Source organism: Ursus americanus, chromosome 22, assembly GCF_024610735.1.
Source record: "Ursus americanus isolate L20-20 chromosome 22, mUrsAme1.1.p, whole genome shotgun sequence".
Classification (NCBI taxonomy): domain Eukaryota; kingdom Metazoa; phylum Chordata; class Mammalia; order Carnivora; family Ursidae; genus Ursus; species Ursus americanus.
Genome location: NC_142148.1, coordinates 26047060 through 26071677, shown reverse-complemented (window position 1 = coordinate 26071677; position 24618 = coordinate 26047060). Strand labels below are relative to the sequence as shown.

At 53.6% G+C, this 24618-nt stretch overlaps 1 protein-coding gene across 1 annotated transcript; it reads left to right on the top strand.

Annotated features, from left to right (window-relative positions):
* Positions 1-19150: 19150 nt before the first annotated feature.
* ID1 (inhibitor of DNA binding 1) lies at positions 19151-20396 on the top strand. The gene is made up of 2 exons (XM_045810122.2): positions 19151-19683; positions 19928-20396. Exons 1-2 carry the CDS (start codon positions 19261-19263, stop codon positions 19967-19969), a joined length of 465 nt encoding a protein of 154 aa, XP_045666078.1. The 5' UTR covers positions 19151-19260; the 3' UTR covers positions 19970-20396.
* The last annotated feature ends 4222 nt before the right edge of the window (positions 20397-24618 follow it).

Below are 24618 nucleotides of genomic sequence, written 5' to 3'. Positions count from 1 at the left end.
TTATGCCAGTGAACCTGCACGTGTGGTCAGCCTAGGGGACCCGGGCACACCCTGCCCTGCAGGCACCCAGGAGGTGGCCAGTCCCTACTGGGCAGTGGGAACAGAAACCTGCACTGGAAGAAGAGCAGCTACCCTGGCGCACCTGGGTGGCTCAGTGGGTTAAGTGTCTGCTTGGACTCAGGTCACCATCCTGGAGTCCTGGGATGAAGCCCCCAGTTGGGCTCCCTGCTCAGCGAGGAGCCTGCTTCTCCCTCTCCCTCTGCCCCTCTGCTGCTCATGCTCTTGCTCTCTCAGATAAATAAATATAATCTTTAAATAAAAAAAAAAAAGGAAAAAAAAGGCAGCTACGTGTGTTGAGCTCTTACTGTGTGCCAAGCACCCCCAAGTGTTTACGTGCGTTACACCCCTAAAGCTCACGTCACCCTCCACGGAGCAATTCCCCGTTATGCAGATGAGGGAATAAAGGCCCAGAGGAGAAGGGACCTGCTCACACAGCGGCCGAGAACCTGCCCGAGCTCCGGACTTACACGAGGCCGCCACCCCCTTGTCGTTTTTTATGTCATTAAATAATCATTTGCAAAAACCTTTTATTATCCAGAAGCTGTATCCATGCCTTGGAGAAAATCAGAATATGTGAAGAAAGAAAGAAAGAAAGAAAGAAAGAGAGAGAGAGAGAGAGAGAGAGAGAGAGAGAGAAAGAAAGAAAGAAAGAAAGAAAGAAAGAAAGAAAGAAAGAAAGAAAGAAAGAAAGAAAGAAAGAAGGGAAAATAAAGCAGCATCTTCCCGCCACCCAGAGATGATTGCTGTTGACACTTTAACACGGATTTCAGATTTTTTTTTAATGCTTATTATGTCCTTTTTTGTAACGCAAATTATATCTACTGCGCATCTATTTTGACATCTATTTTGTTTCCACAGTTAACAACCTTCCCCTTCCCATTTTGGTCAGTGGTCCTCTCATCTAATACCCTGCCTGCCTCCCACCTTTTTGTCATTTAAAGGCGGACCAGGTGAGACAAACAGGCGATCTGCATGTGAAGGCAGAGCCCCGCGCGGCGGATGAGGCCCGCTGCGCTCCGCGCCGAGCCCTTCCTCCCCTCCGCGCCCTGCCGGCCCGGAGCTGTGGAGTTGGGGGCCCGGCCCTGCGCCCGCCTGGGAGCAGACCTGCGGGGGGAGGGGGGTGGGGGGAGGGAACCCAGAGAAGCATGAGCCCCTGGGCTCTGCATTCAAGTCCTCCACGTGCCTGTCCCTCGCAGGCAAGGTGCCCACCCTTGCTGCTAAGAGCTGGGTGTCCACGGCTTCTCCGGCTCCCCCAGGGTCCAGCGAGGGCCCTGGAATGGGGGAGGGGAGGTGGAGGCACACGAGACACTCGCGTCACAGATGTTGGCGGGGGAGAGGCGAAAACCCCGGGGGCCAAGGCTGGGAAGCCAGCTGCCAAAGTGTGGAGTTGGGGGAGGGGCCGAGCCCCTGTCTGCTTGACCTGGGTCGTTTCTGCCGGAGAGCTCCTTTGAGCTTCTCCGTGCTTCTATGGGTGTGTGCGCTCGAGGGAGAAGCAGGGTGTGTTCTTGGGAGAATGTGTGCCCGGCTCTGGACAAGTGTGCAGGAAGCGTGACAGTGCTGACATCTTCTGTGGGACAGTGTTGTGGATGTGCCTGTGCCTGGCTGCGCGGACGTGTACTTGTGTGTTTAAGAGTGTGTGTCTGTGAGGACATCTGTGAGCAAATGACTACGTTGGTGTGAGCGAGAGAGCAAGATCGTGCGTGACTGGGACAGTGGGCTTGTAAAAGGGTTTGGGGAAGGGCTCCGCGCCGAGGAGCTGCTGCAAACGTCTCCCTGCCCACGCGTGTGCCTGTCCGTGTTCCAGGTCTCATTCCCTGTCCCTGCTCCCGTCTGCGCGGGTCACTCCGCAGCCTCGGTTCTCATCCGTGAGATGCGGATACGTGGTCACTGGACATCGTTTTGTTCTGATCACCCCTTCTCTGGCCACCGCCTGCCTCCTTTCCAAACACCGGCCAGTCCTTTCTGCTCTGGCCAAACTGATGACATCTTTGTTTCTTACGCCTAAAACCTGCTTTCCCCAGTTTGCTCACTGGCTATTGGCTGATGCCCCTGGATTTACCTAGATCAGACTTTACTGGAATGAAAGAGCCATTCAGGGAACAGCCTGGAAACTGCCCCCACAGAGCTGCTGACCGATGCCGCGCGGCCTTGCAAGGCTTGGACTTCAACCCTTCAGGCCCAAATGTGCACGCAATCCACTGAGAGGAGGAAAAAGGGGGCTTTTTGTCCTTTAAAAAAAAATCTTTTTGTTTTCGGTCTGTGTCTCTCAAGCCCCACAGGATGGAGATGTCCTAAAATAAGATATTAAACGAGAGGAAATCCCATTATCTAGGTTTTTTTTAATGGGTCCCTTAGGATTCCACGGGGACCCCCTTCCCAGCTGCTGTGTGGTCCAGGCCTGAGAACGCCAAGCCCCCCGCCCTGGGGCCCACGCCCACCCACCACCCAGCCCCTGGCAGCAGTTTCCCAGGATTCACATGGTAATGAAGGCATCCATCTTCTCCCAGACACACACTGGGCCCTCCGACCCTCCCAGGCCCCCCGCACAATGGCCCCCAGCGCCTCGGCCTGCCACCTGTTGGACTTTCCCAGGGAAGGGAGGGAGAGGGTGGAGGAGAAGAGCCCCTTCTTCCCAGCTCCCAGCCCCATTTGCCCCTGGTCCTGGGAGTCAGATAGGGAGCGCGCCCGTGTCCTCGACTGCCCACCCCGCTCAGCAGTCTACCCTCTGTTTCCTCATCTGCAAAACGGAGGTGATGACACCTGGGTCCCAGTGTGGCTGGAAGGATTCTCTGGGGAATGGCGCTAAGCGCCAAGCTCCAGGAAGCATGGACTGCGGACAACAGAGAGCCCAATGGATGACAAACTGTCAGTAATCACGGCACCCTTGTCACGGTGTGTCCCCACCACAGCCCTACGGAGTGGCACCATTAGGATCCCATTTGCAGAAGAAGACACAGAGGCCCGGGGAAGATGGATGGAGGGCCGCAAGCACCACAGTCCCCCAAAGCAGCAGAGCCACGACTGGAATCCACTTTTGCCTCACCTCAGAGCCTGAAGTCTTAACCACATGAGATCACCACCATCATTATTACCATCACGATTACCGAGTTAGATAATGATCTTGGAAAAGGTCACAGAAAGTCCTTAAAAGAAGCTGGGCAGGGAAGCAGGCCTACCTGTTACTCGTCTCTGTCTCCATGGGATTTGGCCAGAGAGCCTGGCACACAGTAGGTGCCTAATAACTGAGGACTGAATGGGGGAGGTCACTGAGAAATGAAGCGCACGTCTTTATTCTCTGCGTAGCGGAGTCCGCTTCCTCATCTCTAACGCTCTGCCGAGCATCTCCCGAGTGCGGGCCCTGCGCCCTGCCTGCTGCCCAACTCTCTCGGCCTTGCTTGCTCTTTGAGCGAGGCTGGCAGTGTTGTCCCTATTTGGTTCACAGCCCCCAGGAACCCCAATGCTCCTGAATAAATGATTCCCCAAATGGATGCATAGTTCGGCCTTGCAACAAGTAACAGGGACGAGGGTGGCGGTGCAGGGGGAGAGCATTCCCAGCAGGTCTCGGGGAGGAGGGACAGTTTACCAGTTACAGCAAGCAACAGAAAATCAAAATCACTGCCTCTTTACATGGAGTCTTGGGGGCCTCTGGCTGGCTCAGTCCGTAGGGCATGCGACTCTTGATCTCCGGATCCTGAGTTCAAGCCCCACACTGGGCGTAGAGCTGACTTAAAAAAAAAAAGTAATAAATAAAGGTATCACCTATTCAAATACATAAATAATAAATAAACGGAGCCTTGGAAATCGCCAGATTCTGCCCCCACCACCCCTGCTGCTCCCTGGCGCAGAAAGTGCCTTCCTACAACTTGCCCAAATCCGGCAGCCCACGCACACATTTGAATATTCAGAGGTTTTCTTTCTGCATTTATGGGTGCAGGGATAGGATTAAGGATGATTCTAATTTTGTTTCGAGTTGATCTGTATTTCCAAATTCTCTATAAGGAGTATGTGTTATCATTTTAACCAGCTTCTATACAAAGAATACATTGTTATGAGAAAGGAGACCGTACAGAAGTACATACAATGAAAAGGGAAGGCCCACCTTCAATCCGAGTCCTCTGCTTGTATGAAGTATCCAGACCAGGCAAACCCAGAGACAGAGAGTAGATACTGTAGGTTAGTGGCTGCCAGGGGCTGAGAGGTCGGGGCAAACGGAGCGAGCGTGATTGTTAATACGAGTGGTATTTCTTTTTCTTTAGAACATTTTGATGAAAATGTCCTACAATTAATTGTTGTGAAGGTTGTACAAGTCCATGATGGACTGAGAACCACCGAGTTGTCCACTTTATTTATTTATCAAAGATTTTATTTACTTATTTGAGAGAGCAAAAGTGAGAGAGATGACAGAGGGAGAGGGAGAAGCAGGCTCCCCACTAAGCCTGACATGGGGCTCGATCCCAGGACCCTGAGATCAGGACCCCGGCCGAAGTCAGACGCTTAACCAACTAAGGCACCCAGGCGCCCCGAGTTGTACACTTTAAATGGGTGCATTGTATGATATGTGAATTGTAACTCAATAAAGCTGTTAAAGAAAAAAAAAAAGGAAATTCCAGAGAGGCCCTTGTCTCTGAGCCTCCAGCCTAGAGACAGGGCGGGGCGTTCACCACCTCCAAATGCCACCCCCTTCTGGGTCCCACCTCCAGGTGGTTCTGATTCTCAAGAGCAAGTGTGTTTCTCAGACTCAGCGTTCACAGGTGTCTCCAAACCACACAGTCCCTCCTGGGTTACAGCACTCTGCCTTCATCTTGTCTGGGTCTAGACCTCTCCCCTTGACATTTTCATTTCAGTTTTGAATAGATAATACATGGTCACAGTACAGCATTTTAAAAGTGTAAACATCTCCCTTTTCCTCCTCAGAGGCAGAGCTGATCGGTCTTGAAGGGAGACACAAGCAAGTGCAAAACACGTATGTGATCTTGTTTCTTTCCTTTTTCTTCTTTCAATTTTTAATTTTTTTATTTATTTTTTTAAAGATTTTATTTATTTATTTGAGAGAGAGAGTGCGCACAGGAGCAGAGGGAGGGGCAGAGGAAGAGGGAGAAGCAGGCTCCCCACTGAGCAAGGAGCCCAATGTGATCCCAGCCCCCCCACCACACCCCCACCCCTGGAATCATGACCTGAGCCCAAGGCAGACGCTTAACTAACCGACTGGGCCACCCAGGTGCCCTTTTAATTTAAATTTTTTTTTTATTTTTAAAATATAAATGGTGGCAGTCTATGCATACTACTGTCAACTCATTTCATTTGGGGTTGATTTCCACGTGATAAAGAACCTTGGAGATCTTAGCAGATCCGGAGAGCAGGCAGCGTCCTCCTCCTCTTTTACAGCTGCTTGTACTCCATTATATGGAGAGAACATCCTTAATTAAGCAGTCCCCTAGCGATGAACATATGGGTTTTTTCCAGTTGCCTGTTCTTCCTGTACATACATCATTTCCCACATCGGAGTGTGTCCTTAGTATAAATTCCTGAAAGTGGAAGTGCTGTCTCATGATTTCCCAGGGCCACATGGCATTCATAGTTTATTTAACCATTCTCCTTTCGATGAACACTTAGACTGTTTCCAGTTGGTTGCTCTTATGAACAAATCTGCTATGAACACTTTATGCATCCCTCCCAGACCCCTTTGGCAATGTGTTAGAAGCTGTGGGTCTTTCCCCGCTACTGAAAAAAAAAAAAAAAAAAAGGCATTAAATTCACCCAACTTTGAAGCCTACCCAGAAGCATCAGGGTGAAGAAACTCTGATCTAAACCATGGGCTGTCGTCGTTCAAATGGAGAAACACAAGGCCCCGGGTGGGCAGTTGCTGAAGCTGAGATTCAGCACAGAGTGAGGTCAAAGTCGTCTCTGCTCAAAACCTTCCCGTGGCTCCTGCCTCACCCAGCGTAAAAGCCGGAGTCCTCACACGGCCTACAGATGCAGCTGTGCCCTCCACCCACTCCCGCACATCTCCCTGACCTCACTTCCTAGCACCCACTTCCTTGCTTGTTCAGCTGAAGTCACACTGGTTTTTTGAGCACAGCAGGCACACTTCTTACTGTTAGCCTCAGGACCTTTGCACTGGTTGTGGCTTCTGCCTGGAACGTTTTTCCTCTGATAGCTGAAGGATGTGAGAGAACAAGTTCCTTACTGAAATATCTCCTTCTCAGAGAGGACTTTGCTGACACCACCCCCCAAATCCCAGCCCTCCCGATCCCCTCCTTTCCTGACTTATTTTTCTTCATAATATTTATCACCAGATAAGCTCATATATATTGCACTGACCCTGTCCACTGTGTGCCTCCCTCTCCCTAATACAAACTCCACAGGACTGGGAGTTCTGTCTGTTGTGTTCACGACAATGTCCCTGCGCTGGCTTAGAGCCAGGCATGCAGTAGGTGCCCCGCAGATACCGGTCTACTGAGTGAAAGAAGGTTCCTAAAGCACTGAGCCCAGGAGAAGAGAAGAGAGGTGTGGTATCCAGGAATCCACATGCTCTGAGAATCCTGAACTCCCACCCTAGCCCTGCCACAGAATTGCTGTGCCCTTCCCCAAGTCACCTATTCCCCAAGTCCATGTTCATCCTCCCTCAGCTGGAAGCGATAGTTAGGCAACTTCTGCACAGGTGGTGGGGGGGGAGGCTGTGACATCTTAAGTAAGGAAATTATTTAAAGCCCGATAAATGCTGAATAAATGTCCGCCAGCATTGCTGTTATGATGACGGTGGCGGCGGCGGCGGTGGTGGTGCAGCCCCGGGGGTGCGCCCTGACACCTCCACCGGTCCACCTGCAGGCTGCCGCAGGAATACCGGAGGCTGGCGGGGGGAGGGCGGAGGGGCAGGGCGCTCAGCCCGGATTCCTCTCTGGCACTTTACAGCCGGACAGTGGGACGGCGGGGGGCGGGGCTAGAAGTAAACTACTTGCCCCAGAGAAGCCCTCAGACCGCGCCTCGTCTCCCCCCTTCCCGGTCGCCCCGGGCGGTGGACACCGCAGCCGCACCTTGCTCGCGGCACGCCCTCGGCCGCCGCAGGGGGAAGGCGGCGGGAGAGCAAGCTGGGTTTTCCCAGGCTCCCCCCTCCCGCGAACATCTGGACCCGAACATCTGCCCCGAGCCTTTGTCGCCCGGCCCCAGGCCGGCCTCGCACCCATCTGCCGGCGCCCGCGGCCCCCGCCCCATCTGCACGCACCCCCCCCCGGGGCGGTTCCCGGCGCCCTCGCCCCCGCCCCCGCCCTCCAGGCTTGGTTCCCACGGGCCGAGCGCGGGAAGCCGGGCTGCCCATCTGCCCGGCGCGGCGGGTCCAGCAGCCAGGCGTCCCCAAGGGGCGGGGCGCCGTGCCCAGGAATGCCTTTCAGGCGGGTGCGCGCCCCGAACAAAGCCCGGGGTGCGGGGCCTCTCCTGCCCGGCTGGGCCCGCAGTCCCCGCCCCGGGCTGCCCGGCCAAAGGGCGGCCGGCGCTCCTCCCCGCCTCCTGCCCTTCCCGCCCGGCCCATTTGCCAACCTGCCCGCCGGCCGCCGCCACCACCTCTCCCGCCCGCACCTGACCGCCCGGGTGCCCCTGCGCGCCCCTCCGCCTCCAGCCCCCAGACCCGTAACTGCGGGGCCCCGCTGCCTGGAGATGCCCGGGTCTCTCATTGCTCGTCTAACTTGTTTTGTGTGTGTTACCGACACCATGTTCCCAGCACCCAGAGCTGGCGATTGTGGGCCCTTCGCTGTATTTGTTCCCCTTTCATCTTCTTTACAAAATAAAACTTCACAGATCGTGCTGACCCTGTAACCAGGGGCCCTACCCTTCTCTCCGAGACTTTTTGCCACCTCCTCCCCAGCTAGCACCACGACTGGGCATGTTTCCTTACACTTCTACTACACATAAATGTGTTAGCGTTGCATGTGTGTTTCCGTGTTTACGCTCGTTAAAGAATCATTCTGCGTGTTCCCTAAGCAACATCAGATTTGGGGGCTCATTCATTCCCACGCACTGTGTGGACGGTGTCACCGCCTTTTTATTTGCCCATTCTTGGTGGGACACGTAGGGAGTTTTCCGTTTGCTGCGGCTCTAGACACAGCCGCCAAGTTCTTGCCCGTGTCTTTGGTGTCTTGTGCGCAGGACTTGCCGGGGAATGTCCGTGGGAGTGAATTGCTGGGTCATAGGGTGTTCCAGTGTTCACTTTTACTCAATATTGCCAAACTGAGCTCTGACGTGATCATACCAGTTTACACACTCATGAGATGGGGACGAGAGTAGTTTTCCCACATCCTCACCACATCTTATATGATCAGACTTCGAAGCTTTTGCAGTTGGACGTGGCAGCTGTGTCCCTTGCACGTCCCAGATGTGCAAACGCTGGGACTCAGGGCCATCTGCCTGAACCTTCCTCCCCTTTTTTCTTCTCAGCCAGGATAGGGATACCGCCTCCTTCTCCAAGAAGGTCCTCCCTGACCCCCCTCGGCTGGCGAACTGAGGTCTCTCCCCGGCCAGGCATCCCCAGCCCCTTGTGCGTCCCCATCACAGCACTGGGGATTGGCAAGCGACCGTCCCCCCACCAGACTGAGCGCTCGCCCAGCAGGCCCAGGGTTGCAGGGCCCCTGCACAGGCTGCGTGCGAGAAGCACGAAGGGGCTACAGAGAGCGCCCTCGGGAAGGCTTCATCCGCTCCAAATAAAGGGCTTCTCTTTCTAATTCCTACAAAGTGCCCCCTCGCGATGGTAGCAGCCCACGTTCCGGCGTCATCCGCGTCCCCAGCATGTGGACACAGCAGCCAGAAACCAACCACCTGGCCAGTGCTGTTTATTTTCACTGGGTCACTCCCGGCCGAACACAGCTCCCTGAAATCACGAACCCACATCTTGTTCTCTCACTGCTGGGCCCCGCGCGGAGTAGCGTGCGCTAATGGTTTATGGCATGAATGGCTGGCACTTCATGATTCTCCAGTTTTGTAATTCCGTCGTGGAGCATATACCCAATTGCTTAACAGGGGTTACCCGGAGGAGAGGTGGAAACGTCACAGCACTAATAACAGCGGAGTCGGGCCACCTGGCGGGCGCAGTCGGTGGAGCACGTGACTCTTAATCTCAGGGTCATGAGTTCAAGCCCCACGCTGGGCAAGGATCCTACTTTAAAAAGGGGGGGGCAGTAATAACAACTAGAATCTAATGAGTCTGGACTTTGCCAGGCACTGTTTAAGCTCTTTGCGTGACTTAACTCACTTAAGCCTCATAGATATGGGCGCGCATAGCACCCTCACGTTCACAGATAGGGACACTGAGACAGGAGGGCATGACTTGCGGTCCCACAGCTCAGCAGCGGTGGGCAGGATGTCACCCCAGGCTCTCTGGCTCTCTGAGAGACCTCACACTGCAGTCTTCCAGGAAAAGGGTCCCTTCCTTCCTTGAGCGTTTCTGAGATGTCACTTCCTTTTCACCGGACGGTCCTGCTTTTGCATCAGCAAAAAATAATAAGCCTTTTTAAAGACTTACGAGATCATCCTGAGTCATAGTATTTGAGGAGTATAGCCACTCCTGCGACCTGAGGCAAGGGTGCAGCTGGAGGTGCCACCCCCTAGTGACAGGGTACTTAGGGTTGGGGTGAGCCGGGAGGGTGGGGACTGCTCCAGGCTCTTCTGGGTAGGCAGGGAACAGGGCCGGTCGGGAGAGGCGCACCCGCTGCGGGTTCCAGGTTCCGGGCCCCCAGGCAGGAGGAGGAGCCAGGGGCGTGGAAGGCAGGTGAGTCAGGGGAGGGCTTGGCTGGGCACCAAGCAGGAGAGGTAGGAGAGGTGCTGCTTCCGGGAGGGGGGCTTCGGGGGCCTCCTGTCCATCCCCAGAGGGCATACGGGGGGAAGCCACTGAAAGCCCCTGCAGGCCTCTTGCCCAGTTTCCCCCATTCCACCCCTAGCCCTGCACAGCCCTGCAGCAGGGGCAGTGATCTCCGCGGGGCTCCGCAGAGGCCCCGACTTGGGACGCTTCTGGCTGGTGGCGTCAGCCTCTGGCTGCCGGGGTCAGACCCGGTCCCACACCAATGGCCTGGGCAGGGCTCAGGCCTGCATTCCCGGCCCGAGTTCCCGGGGTCTGGCTGGGTATGCTTGAATGGTGTGTGTCCTGGGGATTTCTGCAGGATTCTGAATTGTGTATGTGTATGTGTGTGTGTGGGGGGGGGTGACGTCTACACCCAAAAAGCCTGCGGTGGGAGGAGGCAGTGTGGGGGCTTGAGCTGGGGAGGGTGAGTGTCGGGCGGTGTGTGTGGTCAAGGCACGTTGCAGGGCAGGGTGTGTGCGTCTGTGTGCTGTGTGTGCTGGGGGTATTGTGGTGTGTTGCTTTAGTGTGCCTCTGTTAGGTGTGGTCGTCGGGCGTTTTAATGTGTTACCTCCTTGGTCCCCATGTGTTCGTCCGTGTGTTGGGTGTGCACATTTTGATGCTGACTTCGAGGTCAGCGTGGGGTTGTGCGCAGGGGTGTAGCTGCGTCAGTTGTGCGCAGGGGTGCAGCTGCGTTGTTGGTTGTGCGCAGGGGTGCAGCTGCGTCGTCAGTTGTGCGCAGGGGTGTAGCTAGGGCTTGTGCATTGGGAGGCTGCTCTGGTGGTTGTGCGCAGTGAGGTGTTGCTGCCGATGGACACGGCAGTCGACACACATACGCTGTGCAGGTTGTGTAGATGGGCACCTCTCTGTCGCCCCGTGCGTGTGGGTGTGGGTAGCGTGTGTTTGTGCAGCCCTGCAAGTTTGGCCTGTGCTGAGTGACCTAAGATGGGAGCTCCCTGGGCCCTGACTGCTCTTCCTCTTGGCCCCTGAGACCCCAGGACAGCAGTGGTCCTTTGTCAGGCCACAGGAAGGCCCCGCCTCCCTCCATCTGCAGGGGACCCAGGGAGGGGCCCAGACTGGCGGGCTCCAGCCTCCCTGTCCATTGTTCTGGGGCTTCTCTGGAAAACAGGATGAGAGGCAAAAGGTGGACCTAAGCCTGGACCCCTGTCCTCCCTGACATGGCCCGGGAGTCCAGCAAAGAACCCCCAGGGCGGAGGGTCAGCAGCAGTCCCCTCTGCTGATGGGGAAACTGAGGTCCAGCATGAGAAAGGGACTTGGCAGAAGTTTCACAGCTGTTAAGGACAGAGAACTTGAAGCCACCGCACCCTCGTGTGCCCATACGTGGCCCCTGCTGGGTTTGGGGCACAGAGAAATGAAAGCCCTGGAAGGACACACAACTGTGTTCTGGTTCCCATTTCTGAGTGCTTACCATGTGCTGAGGATTGATATTTCATGACTGTAGGTTAAGTCGAAATTTTGTCTCCATTTTGTACATGAGGAAACCGAAGGCCATCAGGTAATAATTCATTGATTAAACAGATATTACTCTAAATATTACTCTAAGTACCATGCTGTGTGACCTTGACATCACTGATAATTAGTGCAATTTCACAACTGTTTTTTTTTTTTTTTTTTTAAGTAGTCTCTCTGCCCAACACAGGGCTCAAACTCACAACCCTGAGATCAAGAATTGCATGCTCTACCGACGGAGCCAGCCAGGCGCCCCCGGTGCTGTGTGACTTTGAGCAAGTCACTTACCCTCTCTGGGCCAGGCCCTGTGCTTAGCTCTAGGGACATAGTAGTGACCAAAGGAGCCACGGTTCCTGCCCTCCTAGAGCTCACAAGCCAGGGAGAGCAGGGGGTGGAAGATGATGGACAATATCCAAGAAAACAACAATCATTTCACGTGGAGATAAATTCTATGAATAATTAAGACCAGGAGAATGTGCAAGAAAGTGAATACCCAAGGCAGGTTCTAGGAAGGCTCTGAGGAGGTGACATTTAACCTGAGACTTGAAGAAGGGTAAGTCTTGTGAAGTTCGGGGTGAGTGTGCTAGGGAGAGGGAACAGCAAGGGCAAAGGCCCTGAGGCAGGACCTGCTCAGTAGTAGCGCAGGCCTGCGGCCCGGGAGAGAAAGGGCGGGGCAGGCAGTGAGGGCTGAGCGGTGGGCAGGGGCTGCAGGCTGGAGAGGGGTTTGGATTGTATTCTTGGTGTGATGGGCAGAGAGGCAGTGTTGGCGGAGGCATGGTTCTGGGGGTAGAGTGTGTGGGGGGGGTTGTCGTCTCCTGTTACAAGGGAGGGGGCGGGGACAGTCAGAGCCAAAGGTCTCTCCCCCGCAGCTCCGGCAGTCCCAGCCCAGAGGCGCCGGCCTGGCGGCTGGAAGACCATGCTGTGGGCACATCTGGGGAACAGCTGCCGGGCCAGGGCCAGAGCAGGTCACGTGGCACAGGCAGGCCCGCCCTGGAGCCTACAAGGCCAAGACTCCAGGAGGGGCAGTGGTGAACATGCCGGACATGAACCCGCGTCAGAAAGGATGTACTCTGCAGTGTAGACATGCACGCACACAAGTCCCTCAGCCCCACACAGCCACTGCCTCCAGAGCCAGACCCCCTAGACTCAATGCCACATCCCAGCTGTGTGATCTGAAGCAAACCACTCAACTTCTCTGGGCCTCAGTGGCCTCAGTGGTAAAGGGAGCATTAACGTTACTACTTAGGTCATGGATCATTTTTTCTTCGTTCGACAGATATTCCCCTGGGTGCCTCCTGTGTGCCAGGCACTGCACTAGACCCTGGGGTACGGCGGGGAAGAGGACAGTGTGGTCCCTGCTCTCCTGAGCTCAGTGTCTCTGGTTAAAACTTGTAACCATGCCTGATGCGGAATGAGCGCCTAGAAAATAGGAGTCCCTGAGCCCTGGAGGCCACAGGAGGCAGACAGGGAGATGTGGGGACAGAGAAATAATGTCACCTCTTGCATAGCTTATTCACTCCCCCAGCCACTGTACCAAAAGGGCTAAGCATTATCTCCACTTCGCAGATGAGGAAACAGGCACAGCTTGCTCCCGGTAGAGGAGCCAGGATTTGAAGGTGTAGAGGGCCGGGGGTCCCACCTCTCTCTGGCCCCAGTATTCCCATCTGTGAAATGGCACGTGACGGTAATACGGCTGCTGCCTGCCCCAGGGACGAGCTGGGGAAATTAGATGGTGCCAGGGATATGCAAAGGGCTTCCAAAGAGACCACTGGCACGAACCCTGGGTTGGGACCACGGGGGTTCTTTTAATGAGTCCTCCAAATTTCCTGGCCACCAAAAGAGGAGTCTGTTTTCCTCAGCTGACCTGGTCCGTAGGACTAGGAGGCACACCCCCAGGGAGAGGGTGTGAAAAATGCCCATTTGGCAACCAGATAAACAGGCAGTCTTTATTTAAACTACTTGTCAGGCCTTAAAAATGTTAAGAGATGATAACCAATGTCTGGGAGTAGTGAACATTTTCTGGAAAGGAATGAAGCCAACTTTCTCCCTGAGCCTGGGGTGGGTGTGAGTATAGCAGGGCGTCACTATTTCAGTTGGAAAGTCTGAAGGGAGCACAGCGAAGAGGAACGTTTCAGGGGGTCCGGAAGCCCATTTCATAGAGCTCCCGAAAAACCCCTGGAAGTAACCAAATGGGTCCCAGTGGCCTGGCCTGGAATTGGCCAGTTGCTATTCGCACCCACTGTTCAGTGAGCGTCTCCTCTGTACCAAGACCACAGCAGGCACTTTACCAGCCTCATCTCAATGACTCCTCACAGTAACCTAGGGAACTGGGAACATCCATCAGTTTGCCAGTGGGGAAGCGGAGGCTCAGAGAGGTGAAGGCTGTTCCTCCAGGTCACACAGTATAAGGATTTGAAGCCTGAGCTTTTGGACCCTGAGCGCCAGCCCTTTCCACTTCCCCACAGCCGGCTGTTTCTCCTCAAATTGTCAGTTTGTCCAGACACCAATGCCCGTACCTGTCTTCATTCGGGTCATTTCTCCTTGTGACTATCCTACATAGAATGCCCAGAGGATAAGTCACCTCCTCTAGGGAGCCTCCCTGATTTCCTCCAAGATAGAACTCTTCCTTTCTTTGTGTTTTTAAGGCACCTAGCGGGAAATTTTCATAATATAGTCTTGATGTGAGGATAATTCGTTTCTAAGACCCCGCAGCCAGCACAAGACCTGGCAGGAGGTGGGTGTTCATGAATGTTAAGTGCACTTAAGGATCAGGGGTCCTAATTGTCCCTTAACTTTCTTTCTCTCCTGTTTGTCTGCAAAGTGTCATTGACATTCGATCTCATCCTGACCAGCAGTCAGGCCAGAGGGAGGTACACTAAACATTTGTAGCTGGCTTTTTATTACACAAGTAGTTAATACATTTTTGTTTAAAAATATATTCAAGAGGGGCACCTGGGTGGCTCAGTTGGTTAAGTGTCTGCCTTTGTCTCAGGTCATGATCCCGAGTCCGCATCGGGCTCCCTGCTCAGTGGGGAGTGTGTTTCTCCCTCTCCCTCTGACCCTCCCCACTGCTCATGCTTGCTTTCTCTCTCAAATAAATAAATAAAATAAAAAATATATATATGTATATTCAAGAAATACCCGTGTGTAATGAATCATAGACTGAAATGTAAAACCTAACACTATGAAATGTCTGGAAAATATAGGAGGAGAAAATCTTCATGATCTCGAGCGAGGCAGCGACTTCTTAGATATGACAAGAAAAGCATGATCTATGAAATAAGAAATAAAAAATGGATACACTGGATTTCACCAAATATAAAACTTCTGTTCTTCAAAATACACTGTTAAGAGGATGCAAAAAACAGACACAGACTGGTGAAAATAGTTGCAAATCATATGTCTGGGGATTTGTGTTCAAAATATATAAAGAACTCTTACAAGTCAATAAGAAAACAGACGAACAAATGAAAAGAAACGGGCAAAAGATTGGCAGGTAGCACGAGGGACCTCTGTGCTGGAACTGGCCTGTGTCTTCACGTGGATCTGCACGTGTGATAACTACGTAGAACTACACTCACACTCACACACACACACGAGTGCGCATAGCGGGTGAAATGCAGTTGAGATGTCGTACTGTCATGCTACCATCGGGGATACAGGGAAGGCTATAAGGGATCTCTCCGTATTACTTCTTACGACTACATGTGAGTCGACAATTATCTAAAGTAATGTTTTTTAATGAGCAAGCAAATGACCCTTCACCTAAGAAGATAGATGGATGACATGTTAACACAGGAAAAGATGCTCAACATCTCTAGTCATTAGGAAAATGCAAGTTACAGCTACAGTGAGATACCTCAACCCATCTATTAGAATGGCTGAAAAAGACTGAGCGCACCAATTCTTAGGATGTGGAGGGACTGGACTCTCAGCGCTGCTGATAGGCATGGACATGGAGGGACCCCTGGGTGGCTCAGTCGGTTCAGCATCTGCCTTCGGCTCGGGTCATGATTCCTGGGATCGAGCCCCACATCCGGCTCCTTGCTCAGCGGGGAGTCTGCTTTTCCCTCCCCTTGCTTGTGCTCTCTCTCTCTCTTTCCCTCTTTCTTCCTGACAAATAAATAAATAAAATCTTAAAAAAAGAAAAAAAAAAAAGGAATGTACATGGAAAAGCCACTTGGGAAAACAGGTTAGCAATTTCTTATAAAGTTACATAAATACTTTGTGACCCAGTCATTTCACTACTAAGTATTTGCCTAAGAGAAACAAAAGCATAGATTCATAGAAACACTTGTACACAAATGTTGGTAGCAGCTTCATTTGTACTAACCCCAAACCACAAACAACCCAATGTCCAAGACAGGTGAATGGACAAGCAAATCGTGGCATATCCACATACCACCGCTGTTCAGCAATAAGAAGGAATGAACACGGATGAATCTCAAAATAATTATGTGGAGTTAAAGAAACGAGGCTGAAAAGCCTTTTTTTTTTTTTTGTAGGAAAAAGTATATATACAGTATATACTGCGATCCATATAAAATTCTAGAAATGCAAGCTAATCTATAGAGAAGGATGAGTGGTTGCGTGGGCACTGGGTGGAAGAGGGGGAGGGAAGGATTAGGAGGCGCAAAGGAAAACTTTTAGAGCTAAGGAAGTGTACGTTCATGTTCCTGATCGTGGCGATGGTTCATGAGTACGTACGCATGTCAAAAGCTATCAAATTGTACATCTTAAATATATGCAGTTAGCATGTGTCAATTACACGTCAATAACACTTTCAGGAAAAACTGTAAGAATGAAATACCTATGTGAAGATAAGAGTAAAGGTCCTACTTCGTATTGTTCTCCTTCCCTCAGTCTTCACAGTGGTGAGTGACATCAGGAATTTGATGTTTGTTTATCCTATTTTTTTTTTTTGCTTTCTAATATTTTTTGTTGAATGCAATTTATTTATTTATGTATTTTAATTTGTTTAAAAATACTCTCTCCCCCCAATGTGGGGCTTGAATTCACAACCCCCACATCAAGAGTCCCATGCCCCACCAACTAAGCCAGCCAGGCACTCCTGTTGAGATACAATTTAAATACAATGGAATGTGCAAAAGTATACAATCCAGTGTGTTTTGACTAATTCATGCACTGTGTACCACACACATCATCATCATCTAGAACATTTCCATCATTCCAGAAAGTTCCCTCATGCCCCTTCCCTGGAAACTCCCACCCTCCACTCCCAGAAGCAGCCACCATTCTGATTTCTTTCACCAAAGATTAGTTGTGCTCATTCTAGAACTTCATATTGGAGACATTACACAGTACTGTGTTTGAAATTTTTCCCACAGCTTGATTGCCTCTCTTTTCAAAAATTCACTTCCAGGTACACTTGTACTTGGGAGCAGTATGTTGGCTTTTCTACATGCAAGAGGTCCTACCTTGACCCCCAGTCTAACACTCGGTCTCTCCACCAACAGTAGAATCTAGATCTCTCTCGGCCCCACTTCCCACCAGCTGCGTAGACATTCCACAGCATTGATGTTTCATTCGTAGTGTATATGTTTCATTCATAGTTCAGATAATGCCCCTGTTGATGGACATTTAGGTTACTTCAACTTCCCCTCTTGAAAATAGCACCTCAGTGAACATCCTTGGGCAGACATCTTTGCGTCCATGTGTGTAGGTTTCTCTGGAATTGTTGCCAGCAAGTAGAATTGCTGGGTCAATTAATAAACACTGGGTAATGAATTAATATTCTAATTTTTTCTGGCTGGTCATTGTCTTTCCAATTCTTTAGCAATTGTTTTGTACAGCAAAATGTTCTCTCCAGTCATCAGAAGATTGCTAAACAAGGCTTAGGGAGTTTGGAGAGTTTGGGGGGTGTGGTAAATGGGATGAGGAGTCCAGTTAATTAATTAATAACGTCTCTCTCCTTTGAAGCTGGTCTCACTGATCAGTTTTCCTGGTTCCCCCATGTGGAGGCAGAGCCCGGGTTTACTGGCCCATCCCCCAGACTTCTGTGGGAAAAGGAAACCTGCTGATACCCATGAATTAATTGCTGGGAGGTGGAGAGGAGGAGGAGGGACCATAAACAGAGTATCAACTCTCTCCTCGGTAGGCACAGTATTTTAGTCCTGCTAAAGCTGTGTGCCCTTGGGTGGCTATTCTAAACTTAGGTGTCCCCCGCTTGCTTCTGGCCCATCTAGGGCTCTGGAGGCAGACTGCCTACCCTGGCAGGAAGGGATTGCATTACAATTCAGTTCCCCTCTTATAATAATACAGCCATTACAAAAGCTATGGCTCTTGGGAGGCTTTTTGAGCCTCAGTTTCCTCCTTTGCATAAAGAAACCAAAGAGCTCCCCTCTAGAGTTGTGGCCAGGATTACAGAAGATGAAAAAGGCGAAGGCTTCACACACAGTGAAGTATGCTGCGCAGTGCCTTGCACGAACTAAGAATTCAAGAAACCACTTCTGTCATTATTATCAAAATTTCAGGCAAATACTGCACTGGGAATCAAAAAGGGCCGGAGACAACTAACTTCAACCAGCAGCAGAGTTGGGATCACAACTCTCCCCCGGCGGGAGGCGGAAGCTAGGGGTGCGGAGGAGGAGGTGAAGAAACGTCCCAGTCGTCTGAGGTGGGAGCCTGGTGGGGCGATTCCCAGGTGTGGAGCCTGGGAGGTAAGGTGACCCTTGCCCAGCGACCGCGCCCGCGAGGAGCGCATTCCCAGCTTCCCGCCAGAGGTCCGCAGGTGACTGGCCGAGCGCGGCGCAGTGGGGGAGCGCTCTAGCCGGGTTTGCCGTCTCCATGGCGACCGCCCGCGCGGCGCCAGCCTGACAGCCCGTCCCGGTTTTATGAATGGGTGACGTCACGGGCCTGGCGTCTAACGGTCTGAGCCGCTTGTTCAGACGCTGACACAGACCCGCCCGGGAGGTGGGGAGGGGGGGAGACTGGAGCTCCGCAGCTGCCGCGCCGTGGGAGGGAGACCCTGATCGGAGGTCTTTGGGGGGAGGAGGGGGAGGAGGGGACAGGAAACAGCCAAAAAAGGGAGAAAAATTCTAAAATCACTAGTTGATGGAGATTTGGGGAATTTTTTGCAGGGGATGCAAATTTAGGATAGAATCAGGGGATGCAGCCCCTCTCTGGACGCCTTCTACCCAGTTCATGTCCCAGAGGATCCGTCCCCAGTCCCAGAGAAGGACTTTCCCGAATTAGTTGCTCCCACCCCGAGGGGCCTGGGTAAAGCCTCCCTGGTTCCAGGAACATTAACCAGCAACTTTCTCTGGGAATTGGGTAAGGGAGCAGAGTGTACAGGAGGGCCCCCTTTAAGTTTCGGCCCAAAGAGCCGGGAGGTCAGGCTCCCAGAAGCCCAGGCTCTAGTCCTGGGCTCTCTAGATAACCCAGAGCTAGCGGCTTCCCCATCCGGGCCTCAGTTTCTCTCATCTGTAAAATGGAGCTGGAGAGGTGAGAAAATGAACCTGAGAAAAGTGATTCTTGAAGTCTTTTCGTTGTCGGCAGTGCCTCCTTTGCATGAAGCCCAAGGTAGCCTTCGCCTCCACTGGCCTCCACTAGCCACCCCGCCCCGTGCCCTCCCACTCTCTGTTCTTGAGACTCGGGTTCCCCTTCCAAGGCCGCGAGGGTACACTAGTAGAGCAGGAGGCGGGACCCAAAGGCACTAGAGGCCACGCCTCTAGACCGCCCATTGGCTGCTTTTGAACCTCTGAGCCCGCCTCCGGCGGTGGGGGCAGTGGGAGGCGGGGGGAAGCCGCGGCGTCTCTATAAGAACGGCTGCGGGGTCCGGCCCTCGCATTCTACAACCGTCTTTTCTCCGTTCCGAGGTTTTTGCTCTCGCGTGGCGTCCGCCTCTTCTGTGCACTAAGCCTCCCCCCTCTTACTCCGACGCCAGAATTATGAAGGTCGCCAGTGGCAGTGCCGCGGCCGCCGCGGGCCCCAGCTGCGCGCTGAAGGCCGGCAAGACGGCAGGCGGCGCGGGCGAAGTGGTGCGCTGTCTGTCGGAGCAGAGCGTGGCCATCTCGCGCTGCGCGGGGGGCGCCGGGGCGCGCCTGCCGGCCCTGCTAGACGAGCAGCAGGTGAACGTGCTACTCTACGACATGAACGGCTGCTACTCGCGCCTCAAGGAGTTGGTCCCCACCCTGCCCCAAAACCGCAAGGTGAGCCGGGTGGAGATCCTCCAGCACGTCATAGACTACATCTGGGACCTGGAGTTGGAGCTGAACTCGGAATCCCAAGTCGGGACCCCCGGAGGCCGGGGGCTCCCTGCCCGGGCTCCGCTCAGCACCCTCAACGGCGAGATCAGCGCCCTGGCGGCCGAGGTGAGATCCGAACTGGAGCACGAGAGCATTTTCTTTTTACAGATGGGTAAACTAAGGCCCAGGGGGAGGCGGGGGGTGGTAGGTATTTGGCTCTACGTCCGTCCCATCTTTTCGGGCACCTGGCTGTGCAAGGATGCCCAAGGAGATCGGAAAAAGCGCGCTCGCAAAGTGTCCCCTGGGGAAGGGCTTGCAGCCTTGTCCCCTCCGACCCCCCTGTCTCACTGCTCCTCTCTCTCTTTCACAGGCGGCATGTGTTCCGGCGGACGATCGCATCTTGTGTCGCTGAAGTGCCTCTCTCAAGGACTGGCGGACCCCAGCCCTCCAGGGGGCGAGAAGAATTCCTGCTCTCTGATCCTGCCGAGCGCCTTGCCGGAGCTGGGGAGGAACAAGATTGAGATCAGCGACCGTGGGGCGCTGGCTGGATCCAGCCCAGGGCCGGGGGACTGACACGAGGGCAGGCCGACCCTCCCTCCACACCTACCAGCCACCAGAGACTTGGGGGACCCCCAGTGTGTTTCTATTTTTTGAAAAGCAGACATTTTAAAAAATGGTCACGTTTGGTGCTTCTCAGATTTCTGAGGAAATTAATTGCTTTGTATTGTATATTACAATGATCACCGAGAATATTGTTTTACAATAGTTCTGTGGGGTGGTTTTTTTTTGTTTTTGTTTGTTTTTTTTGTTATTAAACAAATACTTTAGACTGCGGTAAAGTTGCAGTGATTTCTTGGATTGAGGGGAAGGCCTTGGGATGCGGGTGACCCCTGACCCTTTTCACAGCTGGTGCTGGGGGGGAGGGGGACTAGAAGACCACATCTGGACTGTGGCTTTTACCGACCTGAACTGAGTGTTTTCCGGTGTCTTTAAAGTCTATTCTTTCCCCATCACTAGCCATTTCCCTGCTCCCCGGTGTCATAAAATTAAATCCTCTAGACCTCTAGGGTTTCTCCAAGTGGTCTTGGGCCATCTGGGTCACCTGGGGAGGTTGTTAAAATGCAGATCAACCTGCCAAGTCCCCCTCTCGGTTGAGCATTCAACAGGCCATTGAAGTTGGAGAACAGGTCACTGGGCCACCTCCCATCTTTGCCAAGTTAGGGGAAGGGGAGACCTAGGGGAAAGACTTGCCCAGAGCCTGTCTGAGGCAGGACTTCTGTCGCCCCATTCCCCAGTAGGAGGTGCCTCCCCTGTTGGCCTGCCTAGCCCTGGATTGTAGCAGGCTGCCCTGGGGCTCCCAGCTTGTCCAAGTGGGTGAGCAAGTTGGCAGGGCCAGCCTGGGCACAGCTGCTGGGCCACCTGCTCTGGGTACACACTCGGCCCCCTCACTCTGGCCTGGGTATGCCAGCAGCTCACACAGACCTCTCTGCCCCAGGGTTCCCGTGTGGGCTGAGGAGGAATGAGAGAGTCAGTCCCCAGCTCTTGAGCAGGAAAAGGATGTCATTGGCAAGGGACTATCTGCCTGGACATGTGTGAGTTTGTACACGGGGGAGTGCATATGAGTGTCTGGGCCTGTGTCTGTGACATGAGTGAACTGGTAGATCCCCCCTGTGGGGCTGGGTCATCTGATGTACAGGCCTAGGGGTGTGGATGCAGATAAGCATGGGGGTGTATGCAGAAGGGCAAAGGCGAGCACATGTGTTCTGCACAGAAGTGTGCGACGTCCAGCTGTTCGGGCTTGTGTGTTCTGCCTAAATGCATTATGGGCATCTCTGCATGGGTCCCGCTGATGGATGGGTTTGTGTGTCCAGGAGCTTCAGAACCACACCGTGGGTTTCTAAGTGTGTAATTGTTCTGTAAGTTGGCTGGCATTCCTGGGTCTCTGCTGGTCTGGGTGGAGGTGGGGGCAGCTGTGTTCAGGCAAACCCTCCCTCAGAAGTTCAAGGACCAACCCTCTGAGCAGTTGTTAGGCCCTAGGGACAGCACCCCTCAAGGATCCCTACCACCCTGGTTCCCACGGAGGCACACAGGGAAAACCGAGCCCGGCAAGGGCAAAGGACTTACCCCGGAGAGGACAAGGACTATTAATACATTTTGTCGATAAACAGAATAAAATAAATAGCCCCTAGCACCACCGGCCGATCCCTGCTCAACTCTACACAGGAATCCATTACACAGGGGATCCCATGGATCCCTGTGGGGCTACACCGGGTTCTCATCCCAGGTCTACAACAGGAAACTGAGGCTCGGAAGAGATGAACAGCATCAAGGGCAGATGCAAGATCGGATCGTCCCCCGCTGAGCACTAACACGGAACCAGGTGCCACCCCGCCCCAAGCACGCTATGGACTTAATCAAAGAACGCAGTGGAGGTAAATGACGCCCTTTGCTACTCCCCACTCCACACCCCACCCCGCTGCTGTTTCACAGCGTTCACGGCTCCGAATTGTAGAGAATACATGGACTAGAGCACTGAGCACGCAGCGTTTGATAGTTACAAATGATCATTATTAACTGTCGCCTGTGTGTCCTTGGAGTGTCCTCAGAGGCACACGTGTGCACCCACTCCCTCCCGGGGCGGCCCCCGGCGAGCCCACCCACGGGCACCTGGGCGTGTCCCCCGCGCGTCCTCCCACACGCGCAGGGCCTCCTTCCAGCGGAGGAAGGAGCTGCGGCGGGGGCCTCGGCCACCTCCCCCCCACCCCCCTGCCGTTCAGGCGCACTCTGGCTTCCACGTTTCCCTCTTTTCCCCTTTGGCCGGGGCCCAGCCCATCTGGAGGCCGGCTCGGCGGCGGCCTGGGAGCGTTTCCATCAGCTGGGCCCGAGGAATGCGGAGCTATTTAACCTGAGCATCCCCAGGTGTACGGAGGCGCCTGGCTGTCTGGGGCCCGCCGCCTTTGGCACGGCCGCGCTAGACAAACAGCGCCGCCCCCGCCCTGCCCCTCCGCCCGCAGCTGCAGCCGGGCCTGGGAACTGGCGGGCGCTGCGCTTGCATCAGGCTCGCCTCGCGGCGGGGGGGGCCACCAGGGGCCGGCGTGACAGTGTGTGTGTGTACGTGTGTGCGGCACGCACCGCCCTGCTGTGTGTGTAGTATGCAAGCCTCGCGTGTGTGCAGCACCCAGACCTCTGCTGTGTATGCGTGTGTGTGTATCATGCAAAGCTCTTCTCTGTGTGTGTGTGATGCAAAGCCCTGCTCCTTTCAGCGCTGCTTGGGAAATCATTAACTCCTTAGCCCCTCCTGGACAGGGTGCGGGCGGAGCCGGGGCAGAGACCACGGGGAAACACCCGGACAGGGTTCTTGGGTATGGATTCTGCCTGCCCAGGGCTGTAGGCCTGAAACCTGAAATACTTTTTTATTTTATTTTATTTTATTTAACATTTATCGAGCACTTATTATGTGCCAGGTATCATACTAGGCTCTTTGAAAAATTAATTCACTTAATCCTCCTCACAGCTGTACGAGAGCGATGCTATCACGCTCGTTTCGATAAAAATAACCAGAGCAACAACAGTGATCACAGGCTCACGTTTCAGTCGGGAGGCGGCCGGAACCCAGCCCCTGGATCAGCCTTGATGCTATTACTTCACCTGTTTCTGTCTCCGTTTTCCCATCTGAGAAATGGGAGCCAGAACCGTCGCTCCAAGGATCCGTTAGTTGAATCAGTACGCATAAGAAGTTTAGCACCACGGGGCGTCTCTGTGGCTCTGTGGTTGGACATCCAGCTCTTGATTTCGGCTCAGGTCATGGTCTCCCGGTTGTGGGATCGAGCCCTGCCTCCGGCTCCATGATAAGCAGAGCCTGCTTGGGATTCTCTCTCTCCCTCTCCCCTTCCCCCCAACTCTAAAAAAAAGAAAGAAAAAAAAAAAAAGGCTTTGCGCCGTGACTGGCTCATAGTGGACAGTGTACGTTGGTGTAAAATGTTCTAAGCCCTTAGTAAGGGGACTGACTGGTCAGGCCTGTAGGCTAGATGGGCCCAGGGCTATTTCTGCTTTTCAGCTGTTCTCCTTCAGAGAGGTGAGGTGACCCGCCCAATGTCACACTGGGACACTGACTTTGAAGGCTTTCCAGAAATCAGTTAAGGCTTATCAGGGGTTTCAGGTTCTCCTAGGATGCCCGATGGAGCTGTTTCATCATATTTCCAATTGAAATCATACCTGGTCAGTCTGTGTGTTTGTTTAAAGTGTGTAAGCTGGAGAAACACAAGACACATAATACATATCACAATTTTTGCAACCCACGTTTTGGTATTTTTTAATTAAAAAAAAAATCAGCTGGACATGAGTCTTGAGCCAGGTAGCGACCGACCAAATGGTGGACATGTCTGCTTCTGTTCCAGAGGCTGAGGGGTCACTGGGCCCCCACTTCTCCATGCATACCCTCCCCTCCCCTCCATAGGGTTAAGGGTGCTTCACATACAACCAAACTTACACCTGCCTTTTTGAGTCACTCAGACCTCAGAGCGGGCTTAATAAGGAGATGCCCTGGCGCCCCCCCACATTTGGTCTCCTGAGACTAAGTCTCAGCCTTATAACCTTTATCCGTGCCAGCTACTCGTACTGAGCTCCAGGAACTGCTGGCCAGATAGTGCTTTCCTCTGCCCAGGGTCACACAGAGCAAGGCTTTCCTGGGACAGGCAGGCCTATGATCCCAGCCGGGCTGCCAGAGGGAAAGGAGGTGAGTCATGGCCAGGCCAGGGTCCGGGAAAGGGAAGGGAAGGGAAGAGAGGAAACCAGAAGGCCTGGAGGCGCACATGGTTGGAGGGGGAGCCCTTATCTTCCCAGACCCGCCCTGGCTGGAGCTTCCTGCCCCAGCTCTTGCAAAATCTTTTTTCCAGCGCTGCCCCCAAGGTGGGCGCCTTGGGCTAATACAGGGGTTTGTGCAAGGGGCAGCCGGAGAGTGGGGGTTGGGGGGGCAGTAGCTTCCCGGCCCAATGCCACTTCTCATTGGGCACTTGCTTCACCTTCCAAGCCCTCGGCATCCTCGGCTTTAAAATGGGCTTT

What these genes read in the sequence shown, in the direction of transcription:
- ID1 (XM_045810122.2), top strand. Translation starts at nt 19,261, where the DNA reads ATGAAGGTCGCCAGTGGCAGTGCCGCGGCCGCCGCGGGCCCCAGCTGC. An exon ending in TCAGCGCCCTGGCGGCCGAG is followed by an intron (nt 19,684 to 19,927) that starts GTGAGATCCGAA and finishes TCTCTTTCACAG; the next exon opens with GCGGCATGTGTTCCGGCGGA.